The sequence below is a fragment of the Oryx dammah genome, unplaced genomic scaffold, assembly GCF_014754425.2.
Source record: "Oryx dammah isolate SB20612 unplaced genomic scaffold, SCBI_Odam_1.1 HiC_scaffold_25, whole genome shotgun sequence".
Classification (NCBI taxonomy): domain Eukaryota; kingdom Metazoa; phylum Chordata; class Mammalia; order Artiodactyla; family Bovidae; genus Oryx; species Oryx dammah.
Genome location: NW_024070209.1, coordinates 49,083,533 through 49,101,201, shown reverse-complemented (window position 1 = coordinate 49,101,201; position 17,669 = coordinate 49,083,533). Strand labels below are relative to the sequence as shown.

General features: G+C 39.7%; 1 protein-coding gene across 1 annotated transcript in view; it reads left to right on the top strand.

Moving 5' to 3' along the window:
- The window catches only part of KCMF1 (potassium channel modulatory factor 1), a 78,384-nt gene that overhangs the window by 46,836 nt on the left and 13,879 nt on the right, over nucleotides 1-17,669 (top strand). Inside the window, exon 3 of the mRNA XM_040224333.1 lies at nucleotides 4,257-4,396. Within this exon, the coding sequence (XP_040080267.1) occupies nucleotides 4,257-4,396 (140 nt within the window). The remainder of the gene's footprint in view (nucleotides 1-4,256; nucleotides 4,397-17,669) is intronic.

Genomic DNA, 17,669 nt, shown 5'->3' with positions numbered 1-17,669 from the left:
TGCCATAATCTTAGTTTTCTGAATGTTGAGTTTTAAGCCAACTTTTTCACTCTCCTCTTTCACTTTCATCAAGAGGATCTTCAGTTCTTCTTCACTTTCTGCCATAAGGGTGGTGTCATCTGCATATCTGAGGTTACTGATATTTCTCCCGGCAATCTTGATTCCAGCTTGTGCTTCATCCAGCCCGGCATTTCGCATGATGTATTCTGCATATGAGTTAAATAAACAAGGTGACAATACACACCCTTGATGTACTCCTTTCCCAATTTGGAACTGTTCTGTTGTTCCATGTACAGTTCTAACTGTTGCTTCTTGACCTGCATACAGATTTCTCAGGAGGCAGGTCCGGTGGTCTGGTATTCCTACCTCTTGAAGAATTTTCCACAGTTTGTTGTGATCCACACAGTCAAAGGCTTTAGTGTAGTCAATAAAGCAGAATTAGATGATTTTCTGGAACTCTCTTGCTTTTTTGATGATCCAGCAGATGTTGGCAATTTGATCTCTGGTTCCTCTGCCTTTTCTAAATCCAGCTTGAACATCTGTAAGTTCACAGTTCACGTATTGTTGAAGCCTGGCTTGAAGAATTTTGAGCATTACTTTGCTCGCATGCGAGATGAGTGTTATTGTGCAATAGTTTGAACATTCTTTGGCATTTCCTTTCTTTGGGATTGAAATGAAAACTGACCTTTTCCAGTCCTGTGGCCACTGCTGAGTTGTCCAAATTTGCTGGCATATTGAGTGCAGCACTTTCACAGCATTATCTTTCAGGATTTAAAACGGCTCAACTGGAATTCTATCACCTCCACTAGCTTTGTTTGTAGGGATGCTTCCCAAGGCCCATTTAACTTCGCATTCCAGGATATCTGGCTCTAGGTGAGTGATCACACCATCCTGGTTATCTGGATCATGAAGACCTTTTTTGTATAGTTCTTCTGTGTATTCTTACCATCTCTTCTTAATATCTTCTGCTTCTGTTAGGTCCATACCATTTCTGTCCTTAATTGTGCCTGGTGGCTCAGATGGTAAAGCGTCTGCCCACAATGTGGGAGACTCGGATTTAATCCCTGGGTCAGGGAGATCTCCTGGAGAAGGAAATGGCAACCCACTCCAGTATTCTTGCCTGTAAAATCCCATGGACAGACGAGCCTGGTGGGCTACAGTCCATGGGGTCGCAGAGAGTCGAACACGACTGAGCAACTTCACTTTCACTTGCATGAAATGTTCCCATGGTATCTCTAATTTTCTTGAAGAGATGTCTAGTGTTTCCCATTCTATGATTTTTCTCTATTTCTTTGCATTGATCACTGAGGAAGGCTTTCTTATCTCCTTGCTATTCTTTGGAACTCTGCATTCAAATGGGTATATCTTTCCTTTTCTCCTTTGCTTTTAGCTTTTCTTTTCTCAGCTATTTGTAAGGCCTCCTCAGACAACCATTTTGCCTTTTTGCCTTTTTTTTCCTTGGGGATGGTCTTGATTACTACCTCTCGTACAGTGTCATGAACTTCCGTCCATAATTCTTCAGGCACTCTGTCTATCAGATCTGATCCCTTGAATCTATTTGTCACTTCCACAGAATAATCGTAAGGGATTTGATATAGGTCATACCTGAATGATCTAGTGGTTTTCCCTACTTTCTTCAATTTAAGTTTGAATTTGACAATAAGGAGTTCATGATCTGAGCCACAATCAGCTCCCGGTCTTGTTTTTGCTGACTGTATAGAGCTTCTCCATCTTTGGCTGCAAAAAATATAATCAGTCTGATTTTGGTGTTGACCATCTGGTGATGTCCATGTGTAGAGTCTTCTCTGGTGTTGCTGGAAGAGGGATCATAGTTGTATGGTGGTCATAGTTAACAATATTGTGTACTGGAAATTTTTGAAGAGGATAGATCTCAAATCTTCTCAACACATATACATACACACATAATGGTAACTGTGTAGACGTGATGGAAATGTTAATTAGCTTGATTGTGGTGATCTTTTCACACTATACACATATGTCAAAATATCATTATATACCATAAATATATACAGTTTTTATTTGTCAAAGTATATCAGTAAAGCTGTTAGAAAAGAAAATCAACTGACCATAGATGTCACTTTTAATTTCTGGACTCTCAGTCTGTCCCATTGATTTGTATGTCTGCGTGCCAATACTATAGTGTCTCAGTTACATAGTGAGCTTTGGAATCATAAAGTATGAATCTTCCAACTTAGTTCATTTTCAAGCTTACTGTGGGTGTTGTTAATCCCTTGAATTTTGTGTGAATTTTAGAATCGGCTTGTCAAATTTATGCAAAGAAACCAACTGGGATTTTGATAGGAGTTGTTTTGGATCTGTAGATCAGTTTGGAAAGCAATGATAGTAAGTCTGCTACCCTGTTAGAGCAGGATGCCTTTCTGTTTATTTAGGTCATTTTTGGTTTCTTTCAACAAAAATTTATAGTTATCAAAGGATAAGTTTTACATTCTGTTATTAAATGTATTTCTAAATGTTTCATTCTTTTTGCAATTGTAAATGAAATTAAAAATATTTTGATTGCCCAACTCCCAGTTACAGAGAAACAGTTTATTTCTGTCATAGATTTTTTATTAAAAAAAAAAAAAAACTAACAGAAGTTTGGTAACATATCTACCTTCTATATAACATGAGTGATGCCCAGGAAAACAGTAACTCCCTGAAGTGGCCCAAGCCTCTAGCTAAAGACAAAAGAAGATTTGGGGGAGCTGGGTGGGGAGGAGGCCAGTTATGGGAGGTAAACAAGGGTAACTTTGTTTTGCAGAGTTAAGTTGTTATGTAAATTCAGGTCTTTGCCTCTCCTTTGATAGATGTTTCTAGAGGTTTAGTGCTGAACCTCTTCTCTTCCTGGTACAAATGGAAGTTTATCTCATAATGTAAATATCTCTTACAAAAGGTAACTTCTCAGTTTTTAGAGCTTCTCTTGTATCTGCTGTTTTGTTTGTTTTTATTTTTATTGAAGTATAGTTGATTTACAGTGTTGTGTTTGGTTTCAGGTGTACATCGATGTGAATCAGTTATGCATATACATATGTCCACTCTTTTAGATCCTTTTCCTGTATAGGTCATTACAAAGTATTGAGTATTGAATTCCCTGTGCTATACAGTAGGTCCTTATTAGTTATCTATTTTATATACAGTACTTTCACTTTTCACTTCCATGTATTGGAGAAGGAAATGGCAACCCACTCCAGTGTTCTTGCGTGGAGAACCCCCGGGACGGGGGAGCCTGGTGGGCTGCCGTCTATGGGGTCACACAGAGTCGGACACGACTGAAGCGACTTAGCAGCAGCAGCAGCAGTGTGTATATTAATCCTAGTCTTCCAGTCCCCCACCCCGGGTATAGATCTTGTATCCTGTAATGTCACTGAGCTCATTTATGAGTTCTGCTAGTTTTTAGTGGATTCATTAGGATTTTCTGTATACAGGATCCTGTCATCTGCTAATAGAGAGTTTTACTTCTTTCTTTCCATCTGGATGCCTTTCATTTCATCTTCTTGCCTACTGTGATTATCTAATCTCTACTGAAATATTGAATAAAAATGGCCAGAGTGGCAATTCTTGTCTTGTTCCTGGTCTTAGGGGAAAGCATCCACCCTTTCACCAGTAAGTATGATGTCAGCTTGGGGATTTTGTAGGTGCCCCTTATCAGGTAAGGAAGTTCTGTTATTTCTTCTTCTTCTTTTTTTTTAAGTACATTTATCTTCACCTACCCCAAATTCACCTGGCAAGTCTTATACATATAATAAATGGTCGATATATACGTAATGGGTTTAAGTATTTTTAAGGTAGTCGAAATCTCCCAAAGAATGAAGAAATCTGTCATGTAATAAACATTTTCTTTCATTTTCTCTTCTCACAGAAATGATCCTATCCTCTTAAATTAGGTATTTGTTTCATGTTAAATAATGAGATGTTTGTAATGAAGTGATATACTAAAAAAATAGGTTTATGTGGTCGTCATGTCTGGCTCTTTGCAGCCCCATGGACTGTAGCCTGTCAGGCTTCTCTGTCCATGGGATTTTTCAGGCAAGAATATTGGAGTGGGTTGCTGTCTCCGTTTCCAGGGGATCTTCCTGACTCCGGGATTACACCCAGGGAGAATCCCATGGGCAAAGGAGCCTGGTGGGCTGCAGTCAGTGGGGTTGCAAAAGTGCCAGATATGACTGAGCTACATTTTTCTGTATTTTTTTTAAATTGGTAATTATTTCTCAATGCAGTTCCACTCTGTTTTTCAGATTTGTACTATGGTGGGGAAGCTTTCTCCGTAGAACAGCCACAGTCTTTTACTTGTCCCTATTGTGGAAAAATGGGCTATACGGAGACATCTCTTCAAGAACATGTTACTTCTGAACACGCAGAAACATCAACAGAAGTGGTAAGTGAAGCAGCCTTGTGTCTAAATCATCCGGTAAAGTACATTGTTTCTAACACAAGATAGAGCCCTGTCACTATGTTCTGCCTCCTATTAAGTGTACTGATACTGTTTGCATGATAATTGTTAAAATTATCTCTCAACAGCAACTTTCACACATCCTGGAAAGCTGCATGTTTACAAGATAGTGCCCCCTTCTTGTCCCCACTAGCCTTTCTTTGCCTGTTGCTGCTAAAAACAAATGTGGCATCTTAACCAAATTCAGGAGCCTTTAGTAAATGCATGGTGAAAAGACTTAAAAAACCCTGACTTGAAACACACATCTCTGTCTCTTTTTTAAAAAAGTTTACTTATTTATTTATTTATGGCTGTGTTGTGTCTTTGTGGCTGCGCGGGCCTTTCTCTAGCTCCAGCGAGCAGGGGCTACTCTCTAGTTGGAGTGCTTAGACTTCTCAGTGCAGTGGCTGCTGTTGTTGTGGAGCACGGGCTTGAGGGCTCACAGGCTTCAGTAGTTGCGATGCATGAGCCTAATAGGTGGCGGCTCCTGGGCTCTAGAGCACAGGGCCAGTCGTTGTAGAGCACGGACTTAGTTGCTCCATGGCACGTGGGATTTCCCAGTCCAGGGATCAAACCCGTGTCTCCTGCACTGGCAGGTGGATTCTTTACCACTGAGTCACCAGGGAAGCCCAGCACATGGCTTTTTATAGTATTCTTGCTATACAGATTTCTCTTCTGTAAGGAAACATTCATAAGAAAATTTTAAAATCTTTAGTCACATATTAAGCAGTAATCCACTGTCACATCTCACTGTAACATTTCATTGACCTTACTTGGTTTTCATCAGACCATATCTCTTGCTTCTTAGGTCAAAGCTTTGAGCCCCTAGAAGTTCCTCCTACTTTGATCTTTGCCAGTGGCCAGGGACTCAGAAAAACACGTTGAGTCTTGCCTTGAAAACATTGTAGATAGTTTACCTAACATCTGAGTCAGCATATTTCCAACTTCAAGAAATGATGCATCACCCCCAAAGAGTCCGCTTCCTTCATTTCCCATTGGTACCAGTAGATAGAGTGAGCCAGGAGAGCTGGGCGTATGGGATGGGACTTGGAGAGCTTGGGCATAAACAGCTGCACACTGCTTCAGCGCAGAAGCCCCTGAATGTACTCAGAAAAAATTAACTGAAAATTAGAGGTGGAACCAGATGTTTGAGCTCAGCAAGAGCCCCTCTGAGTTGTAGAGTCCTACTTAGCCACTGTCGTATTCCATCTCTGCTGCAGCCCTGCAGTTACAGCTGTGAGGTTCACTCTATTGCCATGTACACTGTTAATTTGATGTTAAAGTTGTTATAAGGTTTATAGTCCAAACAGTCGGTAAATTTCCATTATGTAGTTCTCAAATCAAATTTTCCTAACAGCTCATAAGTGCTCTCATCTACACCTTGTGGAACCTCAAAATACTATTGTCACATTTGACTTAATTTGTTCTTTTTATTCTGCAAAGGTGATTTTGCTTCCTTCTGGAACAGTCCTAGATAACAGTGGGAAGAGTGATGATTTTGACTGCGTGTCTACCCTGTTTGCTTGGAAAAGTTGAAATAATTTCTCTTTGGTTTAAATTCTGTTATATTTGAATATTTATTTATCACAATAAGGCAGGGTTTCCCAGTTGTAAACCAGGCATTCTTAAAATCATTGTATTAGCCGATAGACCCTAGTATAGTACTGTACTTTCATCACCCCACTGGGACAGGACAATGTGTCCATTTTCCATATCTAAAACTGGAGAGTTCAGTGAAAATTCAAGTCCTCTCCATGAATGAAAAACTAATTGTTCATTTTTTAAAATGAGAAATAACCACCAGCAGCTTTGCCTTTATTTTTCCAGAAAGTAAATACAATTTATTTGTAGTCCTTTGTACCTACCTGATACACGTAGTTTGAAAATTAAATACCATCTACACATTGCTTTTGTGGTCTGTCTCTCATAAGTTGTGTTCAGTTATATGCCTTGCTTTAGTTCCCCAACTTTGGGAACATAGCTCAAGGCAGTGGCCATACTATTTTTTTCATATTCGTATTTGTGGAATACGTTAAGGATTTCTCACTCCTCATCAGCTCTTAGTCTGCATGAACACTGCATCTACCTCTGTTCCCATTCATAGAATACCAGACATTTCAAAGTGAAAGGTAACAAGCAGACAAGAATCTTTGGTACAAGCGTGCTTGATTTTTGAACCAAGTAGGTCGTGTCCCAGATCCAGGGCTGCATTCAGCAGGTGTACCACATGTGGCATACTGCCGGGGTCTGTGCTTAGGGATCACTGCTGATAACATGCCAGTTAAGTGTTTTGAATGCGTGAAGTATATACGTGAAGCATGTTATGAGCTCTTATGTGTTACAGTTATATGTAAATATCCACCCGATTTTACTGTATGTCCCCTCTCAGCACCCTCCCTTCCTCTGTTTTGCCAAGTCATGGTAAATCAGACATTTTTGAATTCTGGAGTTCAGTAGTGACTCATGTCATTCTGGTAGGTAAGGAATTAAGAGTCACATAATAACTGTATCTCCTTTTCTATTCCTGTTTATATTTTTCTTTCTAAATGCTCAATGTGCTGTCCTTCTTTGCCCCTGCATTTACTGCACCGATCCTCTGCGCCACCAGCTTGTACTGTCCTTTGGGACCTCATTCCTCTAACCATCGTCCCTTTGGAACATTTAGGGGCAGGGGGGTGTATCACTGCAAATGTTACTGTCATCATTAGTGAGTGTTCACTGATGCCTGGCATAGCTAATATGAAAGTCTATGGAAGGTTAATAGCTTTGTAGTCCTTGTCTGTATTTTTGCCTCATTTGTTTCAACTTGGGACTCTAACGCCCTCACCTAAGATTCGCCTCCCTTCTTAAGGTTAATTTCCAATTACTTGAGCTTTTGATGTGAGGATATGGAGGATTCTTCAAAACTAGATATCATGAAAAACAACACCTGACGTAGAATGCATAGTGAAGCTGATTAAAATTGTACAAGCAGACTGGGTATAATCTCAAGAGTCTTTTTACAAACACCAAATCTGATAAACAGTGTGATTTTTGAAGTTAAGGGCAAGTTCTTAAAAACCCTTATAGTTATGAAGTCAGGTAGATTGGGACAACTACCTAGTTTTTGGTTGTGGGAAGAAGTAGGAAAGGAAGTAGTATGTAATTATCAAAATCTATCAGCTGGTAGTAGAAGTGAGCACTAGAGGTCAAATGGGAGTGCAAACGTGAAGGATCTGCTGAGGAGGTGGCCAAGGAGTGTGCAAGAAACGTAGGAAAGCCTTGAACATAAAAACATTAAGCGTGGTTCCTGATAATTTTCTTAAGTTTCACATTTGCTGACTAGCACTGCAGCTTATTAGAAAGCCTTCAGGGATTTTTATTGTTGTTTTTTAAGTAAAATGTACCTTTACCTCTAATTAATGATATATAATTAATATTTCAGTTCTTTGTTTAATAAATTATTGCAATTTTATATTAAGAATGTTCCATTTTAAACGGTAAAAGCACTTTTGGGTTCACCAAAGTTGTCTTCTCACGTCTAGAAATCTGTGTTGCAGCATATTGCGCTGTTCATAGGCACATCAGTTCTCTAGTGTTCCCTGCTGCAAGCGTTTCACTTTCTGATTTTCATTTGGCTTACTCTTTGTTTTCTTCATCTCCAGAAAGGAGCATAGGGCAGTCTCCTGCTTTGAGGTGCCCTTCATCCATGCAAGTGATACAGCCCCTCCCATCTTAGTGAAGACCTAGATGTTTTTGTAATAATAGCATGGTTGTATTATGTTCCATTTACACCAATTTGATAAAAAAATAATAATAAAAGAAAAACAATGATTTTAGAAATTTTCCATAATCAGACTTTAGACAATTTTATTCTTTCGGAGAAACATGATGACTTAAAAGGTCTTTTAAATCTTTTTTAAGTGAGTCAGAATAATCTGTTTTAGCTGATAATTTATTTAATATTTAGACAATTGAATGTCAATTAAAAGGAATCATAGAGCACAGAATAGAAATTACTCTCATCATTGTGGTATTTTGTATATAAACAGTTAGATGCATTTGATTCCTAAATTAAACAGGCAGGAAAATATTAGATGAAGTAAACTGCAAACCGAAATAATGTGACAGATATGGTTTGTACATCAGGGCTATGAGAAGTGACATATTTTTTAGTTTTATATGGGACTTTTAAATTTTGACCATCAATGTAGTATCTGTATTTCATTGAAAGACCATTTTAATATGTAGACATATAGAGCTGATAACTTCTCAACACAGGTATTTCCTCATTAGAACCAGTAATAGTGATGTAAGCCATAATTTTTACAAACCTGCTGATACAATCTTGTACATTTTCATAAATATTATAATTGACTATTTACTCTTATAAGCAGGTAATCAAGAAAAATAAGCATTTAAAAGCCAAATACACTTTGTTTTAAAAATAGGTTTTGACTGACTGTTACTGCTTGTGTAGTCTGCTTTTCTGTGAACTAACAATGGTATTTTATTGAATTAACATAGGACTTAAAAAATACCTCTGCTGCAGACAGCTGTCTTGCTGCTGCTCAACTGCACTTAGACAGATCACAGAAGACTGGTATTTGGTACTTTTACCATTTGTATTTTTCATTACTTTTGATGCAGAACACTTTCTATTTTATAACTTACTTTTTTCTATCTCTAGTATTTGGCTAACTTTGCACATTTTTAATAATAGTTATTTTGAGCACGTTTACTTGTTTAAAATCAGACAGTAGTAATATTCTCGCTTATTAAGGGTGGTATCTTTTTGCCTTTTCATACTGTTCATGGACTTCTCAAGGCAAAAAATTTGGAAAACTGCTCAGCAGTGGGCGCAGGACTGGGAAAGGTTAGTTTTCATTCCAATCCCAACGACGGGCAATGCCAAAGACTGTTCAAACTACCACACAATTGCACTTATCTCACATGCTAGCAAAGTAATGCTTAAAATTCTGCAAGCTAGGCTTCAGCAGCTAGCTGAACCGCAAACTCCTAGGTGTTCAAGCTGGATTTAGAAAAGGCAGAGGAACCAGAAATCAAATTGCCAGCATCTGTTGGATCATGGAAAAAGCAAGAGAATTCCAGAAAAACATATACTTCTGCTTCATTGACTACGCTAAAGCCTTTGACTGTGTGGATCACAATAAACTATGGACAGTTCTTCAAGAGACAGGAATACCAGGGACAGGAATACCAGACCACCTTACCTGCCTCCTGAGAAACCTGTATGCAGGTCTTCTTGCAATGGTTAGAACCAGACATGAAACACGAACTGGTTCCAAAAGGAGTACATCAAGGCTGTATATTGTCACCCTACTTATTTATTTAACTTACATGCAGAGTACATCATGTGAAATGCCGGGCTGGATGAGGCACAGGCTGGAATCAAGATTGCCAGAAGAAATACCAATAACGTCAGATATGCAGATGACAGCAACCTTATGGCGGAAAGCAAAGAGGAACTGAAGAGCCTCTTGATGAAAGTGAAAAAGGAGAGTGAAAAGGCTGGCTTAAAATTCGACATTCAAAAACGAAGATCATGGCATCTGGTCCCATCACTTCATAGCAAATAGATGGGCAAATAGTGGAAACAGTGTCAGACTATTTTCTTGGGCTCCAGAAACACTGCAGATGGTGACTGTAGCCATGAAATTAAAAGACGTTTGCTCCTTGGAAGAAAAGCTGTGGTCAACTAGACAGCATATTAAAAAGCAGAGACATTACTTTGCCAACAAACATCGATCTAGTCAAGGCTATGGTTTTTCCAGTAGTCATGTATGGATGTGAGAGTTGGACCATAAAGAAGGCTGAACGTCGAAGAATTTATGCTTTTGGACTGTGGAGGAGAGTCTTGAGAGTCCTTTGGACTGCAAGGAGATCAAACCAGTCAATCCTAAAGGAAATCAACCCTGAATATTCATTGGAAGGACTGATGCTGAAGCTGAAAATCCAATACTTTGGTCACCTGATGCGAAGAACTGACTCATTAGAAAAGACCATGATGTTGGGAAAGATTGAAGGCAGGAAGAGAAGGGGACGACAGAGGACCAGATGGTTGGATGGAATCACTGACTCAATGGACGTGAGTTTGAGCAAGCTCCAGGAGATGGTGAAGGACTGGAAAGCCTGGTGTGCTGCCATGTATGGGGTCACAGAGTCAGACACAACTGAGCGACTGAACAACAACGGGTGATAGAGCCATTGGTTTCCCAGTAGATTTTTGAGTTGATATTGATAGGAGGGAAAGAAATGTTAGGAGGCACTTTGGGAATTCTAGGTTGTTCTAGGATAATTCTATTTATATGGGTGTCATGATATTTTAAAAGATGTTTCTATGAGAAATTAGTTCCTTTAGGTGATGTGAAAACCAGAAGGGGAGTCTTTTAAAATATTATGAGAATCAGATGATGATAGCTTTTCCAAGAAAGTGTCATGCCTAATATTTCAGAATATGTGGTTACCATGGGTAGGTTTTTTTGCTCTGTACCTTCCTCTGTGTTGATATAAACTCCCATAGGGGAGATGAGTAGGCTGTTTGCAGAATGGGAAGAGCACTCAGTGTGAAGGGGAGTGCTGGGAAGAGAGCAGTGCATGTAGAGACATTAGTTTTGAGTTCTTTTTTTTGGCCACTGGTTTGATTTCTTCTTTGTCCTGTAAAACACTGATTCAGTATCCAAACAGCTAATTTCAAGGTAGTGCATAGTAATGAAGCTTCTTTTTGGAAGGCATGCAGGAAAATGTGTAGAAAGTGTGGTATAAATTAAAGATGGGAGCCCCCTGACAGCTGTTGGCAAATTGTAAGGTAGCTTGGAAGTTCTTAAGCACTTATCCACCTTGTCTCTTCTTCTCCTGGTACCCCTTCTTTTCCCATTGTGCTCCTCAGGTTAAAAAAAAAAAAGGAAACTGGTTAAGAAAATTATTTGAAGATGCCAATCTTGGCATTCACAGCTGAGGTGTTTTTTTCTAGGAAATCCTACCAGACTCAGCCTCACTTGACATCATTAAGCTCTGGAGAAAAGGCGCCTACAGAGCTGCTGTCATTGTCAGACTCTAATTTAAACTCATTATAAGCAATATAAACCCTAACTAACTTAGGTAGAGTCATTTGTGAGTTTTCACTAAAATTGTCTCTGGCTTTGGGTCCAGCATTCTCTGTACCTATCCCCCTGTGGCTCGAAGGTGCTTACCAACACCACCTAACAACACGAGATACCTCTTTCCTTTTCTTTCTCTAAGCCTGCAGGTGAAATATGTAGCTTACCCCAGGATAGATGAAAACAGTAAAGCTTTGTTGTTGTTTAGTCGCTGAGTCATGTCCGACTCTGTGACCCCGTGGACTGTAGCCCATCAGGTTCCTCTCTTCAAGAATTTTCGAGGCAAGAGTACCAGAGTGGGTTGCCATTTCCTTCTCCAGGGATCTTCCCAACCCAGGGATCAAACTCAGGTCTCTTGCATAGGCAGGTGAATTCTTTATCACTGAGCCACCAAGGAAGCAACAATCAAGTTTACATTGGGGTTTTTCTTCTAAGTGTTCATGGACATAATTGCTCACATTCAGAGTGACCTGTGAACAGGATAAAGAAATGGGACTGCTCTGACCACTTTGGAATTATTTTTCATTACGGCTAAATTGATGTTTTTTCAAGTTTTATGAGTTCCCAACACATCAGTATACATATGGAATTCAAATTTATGTCAGGAAACATGAAACCAAAACTTTAATTATTTAGTACTTTTAAACCATAGATAAAAATCTAAAGGAAAACTGAAATTTTTATGTTTAACAAAAACTCCCTAACATTCTAAATGCTGCTCTTTGGAAGCAGGCAACAGTCCCAACCCAAGCGTTAAAATGGGAAAATGGAACTGAGGAGAAAAATAAATTCAGTACGAAGTAGCTCATACTTAATTATAAGTTAATTTGAGTGTTCCAGTGCAACAACAGAAAGCGAAATTATAATTGAGTTAAATAGTGTGCTCCCTCAGCTCTTGAAAGAACCTGTATCTGTGTTGGACATATGGCCAAGGTGCACGTAGCTACAAGCTAGATGCTTCCAGAGAAGAACCCAGAGGTTTATTGCCCATGTAGCACAGATTTTAAAACTTCACCCTTCAGTCTTATTTTCATTATATCTACAGTTTTGATCAGATAAACTGCTTTTAAGTTGGCAAGAGAGCCAAAACCCTGGAGTTACCAGTTAGCCTTAGCAATTGTTAGCTCAGTAGAATGTCAATTCTGTTTTTTGTATGAGGATTAAAATGTAATGCATGTAAGGGGTTTTGTGTGTCATCATTTTAAATTCTAATAGCTTCTCCAGGATCATCACTTTTCAGTAAAAGAAACTTTGTTAAAAACACCCCCACTGGGGATTTCCCTGGTGGTCCAGTGGTTAAGACTCTGTGCTCCCAGTGAGGGAACCAAAGTTCAATTCCTGGTTGGGAAACTAAATCCCACATGTATCAGTGAAGATCCTGCACAGAACAGTGAAGATCCTGCACAATCAAATAAATAAAAACAAAACCAGAAACACTCCCATTGTACTTCAGATGACCGGAAAATCTGCCTTACAGAATAAGCCTAGATTATTTCTAGAGGTGAATTTAAGAGCCCCTTACAAAGGAAGACCCGAATTGTGTCCCAGACATGCTGCTCAAATGCTTAGTCGTGTCCGACTTTTTGCGATCCCATGGACTGTAGCCCGCCAGGCTCCTCTGTCCATGGGGATTCTCCAGGCAAAAATATTGGAGTGGATTGTCGTGCTCTTCTCCAGGGGATCTTCCCAGCCCAGGGATCGAATCTCCGTCTCTTATATCTCCTGCACTAGCAGACAGATTCTTTACCACTATCACCACCTGGGAAGCCCCAGACATAGATTGTACCTAAATATTTACTCAGTAAATACTTAATTAGTTAATCCACGTAGCAAAACTATACAGTATAACAAATGTAACCAGTCAGAACTTCAACTTTACCCAGTTATCTGGACTTCACAGCATAAGTCCTTTAACTTAATGGAAATTAGGACCCAGTTGAAAAGAGCAGCACAGAAAGAAGTGTCCTTACTGTGCTTCAGGAGTTGCCCCTATCTTAAATGACACACACAAGGCTTTACTTAAATGTTTTATTTGAATTTACTACATAATCTGTCTCTATATATTTTGTTTAAAAAAAGGAAGACCCAGACCAACTTTTAAAAGAGGCTATTTTTGGAAATGTCCTTTAGACACCTGGTTTGGAACTCAGAGCATGATAAGCATATAAGCTGGCAGAACACATCAAGTGGGGAACTTTGTTTTTTGTTTTTTTCATGAAGTGAACTTTGATTTCAAAGCTAGCTTGGGAAGGCCTAAGTAACCTTATGCTAGAAAGTTAGTGTAGTATTAACACAGGAGAATTATGTGTTCTTTCTTGTCTGATTACTGGAAGGGAAAAACACATTCACATAAAGAAGAAATAAGCAGAGCTTTTCTGGAGACAGAGTTATGGTAGCAGACAGCTTCTTCACTGCATTCTGATTTTGCTTTAGAACTTGTCAATCCTCAGGGACAAGGGTATTGTGATCTTTTCAATCATGATTAACTTCATAAGTTGACTCACAGCTGTAATAAAGGAATGAAGAATGGAAAAGGAGTTTTCAAGAAATGACAGGGAGACACGGAGTAGGGGCTGTAGAAGGCCTTGTGTATGAGAAAAAGTGGGGGTGCCTGAGCAAAACTTAACTGAGTTGTTAGCTCTAATTGAGGAAACCGATAGAACACAGTATTTATTTTACTCCACTCTTTGCCCCCAGACAGATAATGTTAGAAGGAAGGCTGTTCTAGGTCATGCCTACATCAGTTATTAAGGACAGTTTGGACAGGGAAGCATTTGCTGGTCTTACTCAAGACCCTATATGTCCTTGTAGTTCTCAGTGTGTCTCTCCAAGCATTAACCAGGAGCATTGCTTCTAATACATCATGTAAAGTAGTGGTTTTTGAAGTCGTCAGATTCTGGGAATATAAAGCACAATGGCTGTCAGCGTGAAAGTGAAGTTGCTCAGTCGTGTCCAATTCTTTGCGACCCCATGGATTGCAGCCTAAGCAGCTCCTCTGTCCAGGGGATTTTCCAGGCGAGAATATTGGAGTGGGTTGCCATTTCCTTCTCCAGGAGATCTTTCTGACCCAGCGATCAAACCCAGGTCTCCCGCATTGTAGGCAGATGCTTTACCGTCTGAGCCACCAGGGAAGTCTGTCAGCATGGTAAACTTAAAACAGGGTCTCTACACGCACCGTATGGCATGTCTAAAAAGCAGACTGGCTTTTCTGACACAGCTGGAGAAAAATGCCAAAAGGAGTCAGGATTTTGTGAATTGAGGTAGCCCTTGAGAATGGGTGTTATTTCAGAAAGTGGACAGAATGGGAAGGATTGGCATTACTCGGAGGGAAGAGACATGAACCAGGATTTGGTGATAGAAAGAACATGGTAGGTGGAGAGGATAGAGAGTCATCGATTGTTGCGGACTTGGGTGGGAAACAAAATCAAATGCGCCAAATGGGGCCAGATAGTAGAGAACCTTTAAAACCAGAGTATTTGTCCACCAAGGAATGACCTTGCTCCACCCTCATGCCATCTTAGCTCTCATTTGGGAAGGGAAGGATAGCAGGGTTTGAGTGATTCTGTAATTCTTTTGAAACATGATGAACTTAAACATAGTAATTATGTGGATAAACATGAATCCAAAAAGGGTAGAATTTACCCCGAAGCATTTACTTCCTGTTATAGGAGCATAATCATCAGAGAAATGATGCCTCAGACATCCAGTGTCATCAGAAAGTAATAGTAGATGGTGACGTAGAGGAATCACAGCCTTTGAACCTGTGTTCTCAAAAGGAAAATGTTTCTCATGGATCTAAAATTAGAACAGAAAAAGAAATCAAGCTTGGGATCCAGAAACCTAGTCAAGAAGTGCTGATTGCCAAGGCGGTTATTTCACTTAAGCATTTGCTGTTGAGAAGAAGGATGGTGTCCCAGAATCTGAGATGAAGGGCAGAGTCAAGGGGTCTGGGAAGATGGTGCATCAAAGTGGATCATCCTGCTGGTGGAGAAGGAGCCTGGCTCCTCAGCAGGTGCTGAGTGATTGGTGAAAGACCAGTTTCTCTAATGCTGCAGTCTAGGTTCCAGATTATATGCTGGATCATAAGCAGTTTTTTAAAATGCATATTTCTGTAGCAGTAAACAAAACTGGCAAAAAAAACATATTGTGAAGTCTATCCAAAAAAGGGGAGGGAGAGAGGAAGAGAACTCACCACATCATAGGAACTTAACTCTTCATCTCTTGTTTTAAAGCACTGAACAGAGCCAGACAGAGAACACCATCTGAAGAGGGAGTTCCAATTGAAGAAAGAGGCTGGGGGAAATCCAAACTTGCTCTAGACTGGTTGCTAATTGTAGTGGGGGCTGGCTTAAAAGCAAGCTGGTTTTTTTTTTTTTTTTTAATGCACATAACCTGTCATAGGGAAAAGGTTTTGTAAGTTCAGTAGTGACTTATAGCATTTTACCTAATGACTTCAGGAGGTGTGTTCTCAACACTGGTCACACAGGTGACCACCCATGTTAAGGATCTGCACTGACTGGTTGCTCGCTGGCCATCATGCCCTGGGACCATATGGAAAAATGGAAACTCCATTATGTTTTTGGCATGGGGTCTGACCTCAGCACATTGGTAAAGGCTCCCACAGGTGCTGCAGATAAAAAGCAGGACTGATGGTGACTCAGTGGCAGGATGAAGCAGAGGGGGAAGACTCGAGGCAAAGCAAAGACTGAGAATATCAAGGACGTTTGTGAATAAGGAGGTAGGGGGGTAGCAGGGGACAACATTTGGTGTTCCACACAACAGGGTAAGTATTATTTTGCAATACCATTGTATATTTAAGCAGTGTTTACCAAGCTTTCTAATTATAAACTAACTGGGATCCTTCTCAAAAATACAGATTCTCAAACCTAGAATCACTTTCTAGGCAGGGGTCTAGGAAACTCTATTTTTAACAAAAGCTCCAGATGAATGATATCCTTAGCCAAATTTAGGAAACACTTAGGCCAATTCAGTCAGCCTTAATAATGTCAACAAATTGTTGTGATTTTTTTAAAATTGTATTTTATTTTAGTATAGTTGATTTACAGTGTTGTCATAATTTTGAGTTAATGTAAATTAATGGACTTTTCTTGTCCTAGTGATAGGTACTTTTGTATCATGTGGCAGTAGAATTATGATAAATATCAGTGTTGACAGACTCATAATTTTAGGGTCAGTAGCTTATCCTTTGTGTGGAATTTGCCTGTCTTGTAAAACATATTAGGTGCTGTCTTGGGGAGTAAAGATGCACTCAGAGATACGCTGCATTTGTGCCCTTGGGTGCACAGTGGCATCTGCCCCTTTCCATTCTCACCTCATCTCTGTTTCTCCTGCCCCACTTCACTCTTGTTTTTCCCTCTTCCTCTTGTTCCCTGCATTGTCTCAGAAAGTACAACCTTGAGTTACCAAAGCTTTTCTCCTGAAACATGAGTTCGCTTGCTCAATATAAAATGTAAAAACTTGCAAAGTGGCCTCTGGTCCCATCAACACTTCATTTTCCCTTCCAGGTCCTCATTTGAGTTAACTTCGTGTGACCCAAGGGTGGCAGCATCTTCCACTTGGTTCTCATGTAGTCTCCTGATTCTCCTGTGCCAGCTGCCAAGCTAGGTGGCCCTTCTACCCCAGTGATTCTTTACCCCCGATTACTAGGAAGTGTTTGTTTCTGTTTTATTTCTCTCTGGATGGGGCAGTCTGTATACCTTCATCCTGCCTTATCCCTATAGTAAAATCTAAAAGATTCTAAGTCACAGAACTGAAATTCTCAGACAGTAGTATATAGAAGGATCTTGATTTTTTTTTCTGTTTAACATCTCTAACTCAAGGGTACTTTTTTCTAGTTTGCAGGAGATTATCAGTCTTACTAGGACATTCCTAGTATGTCTCGTATCTGTGCTTCCGCATTCTGTCTTCCTTCCAGGAATGCATGTTCTCAAGGAGACTTTTCTCAGCTTAGTCCATTTACTTGCATCATTAGAGGACTGCAGCTTCTGTAGCTGTCTCCTTTGTGCAGTTCAGGTTATGTGTAGATTTTATCCAAAGACTAAAGGGAAGTACCTTAGAAGGAAAATGCCTCCCTTTATTTTCTTTTTGGATAAAAATCT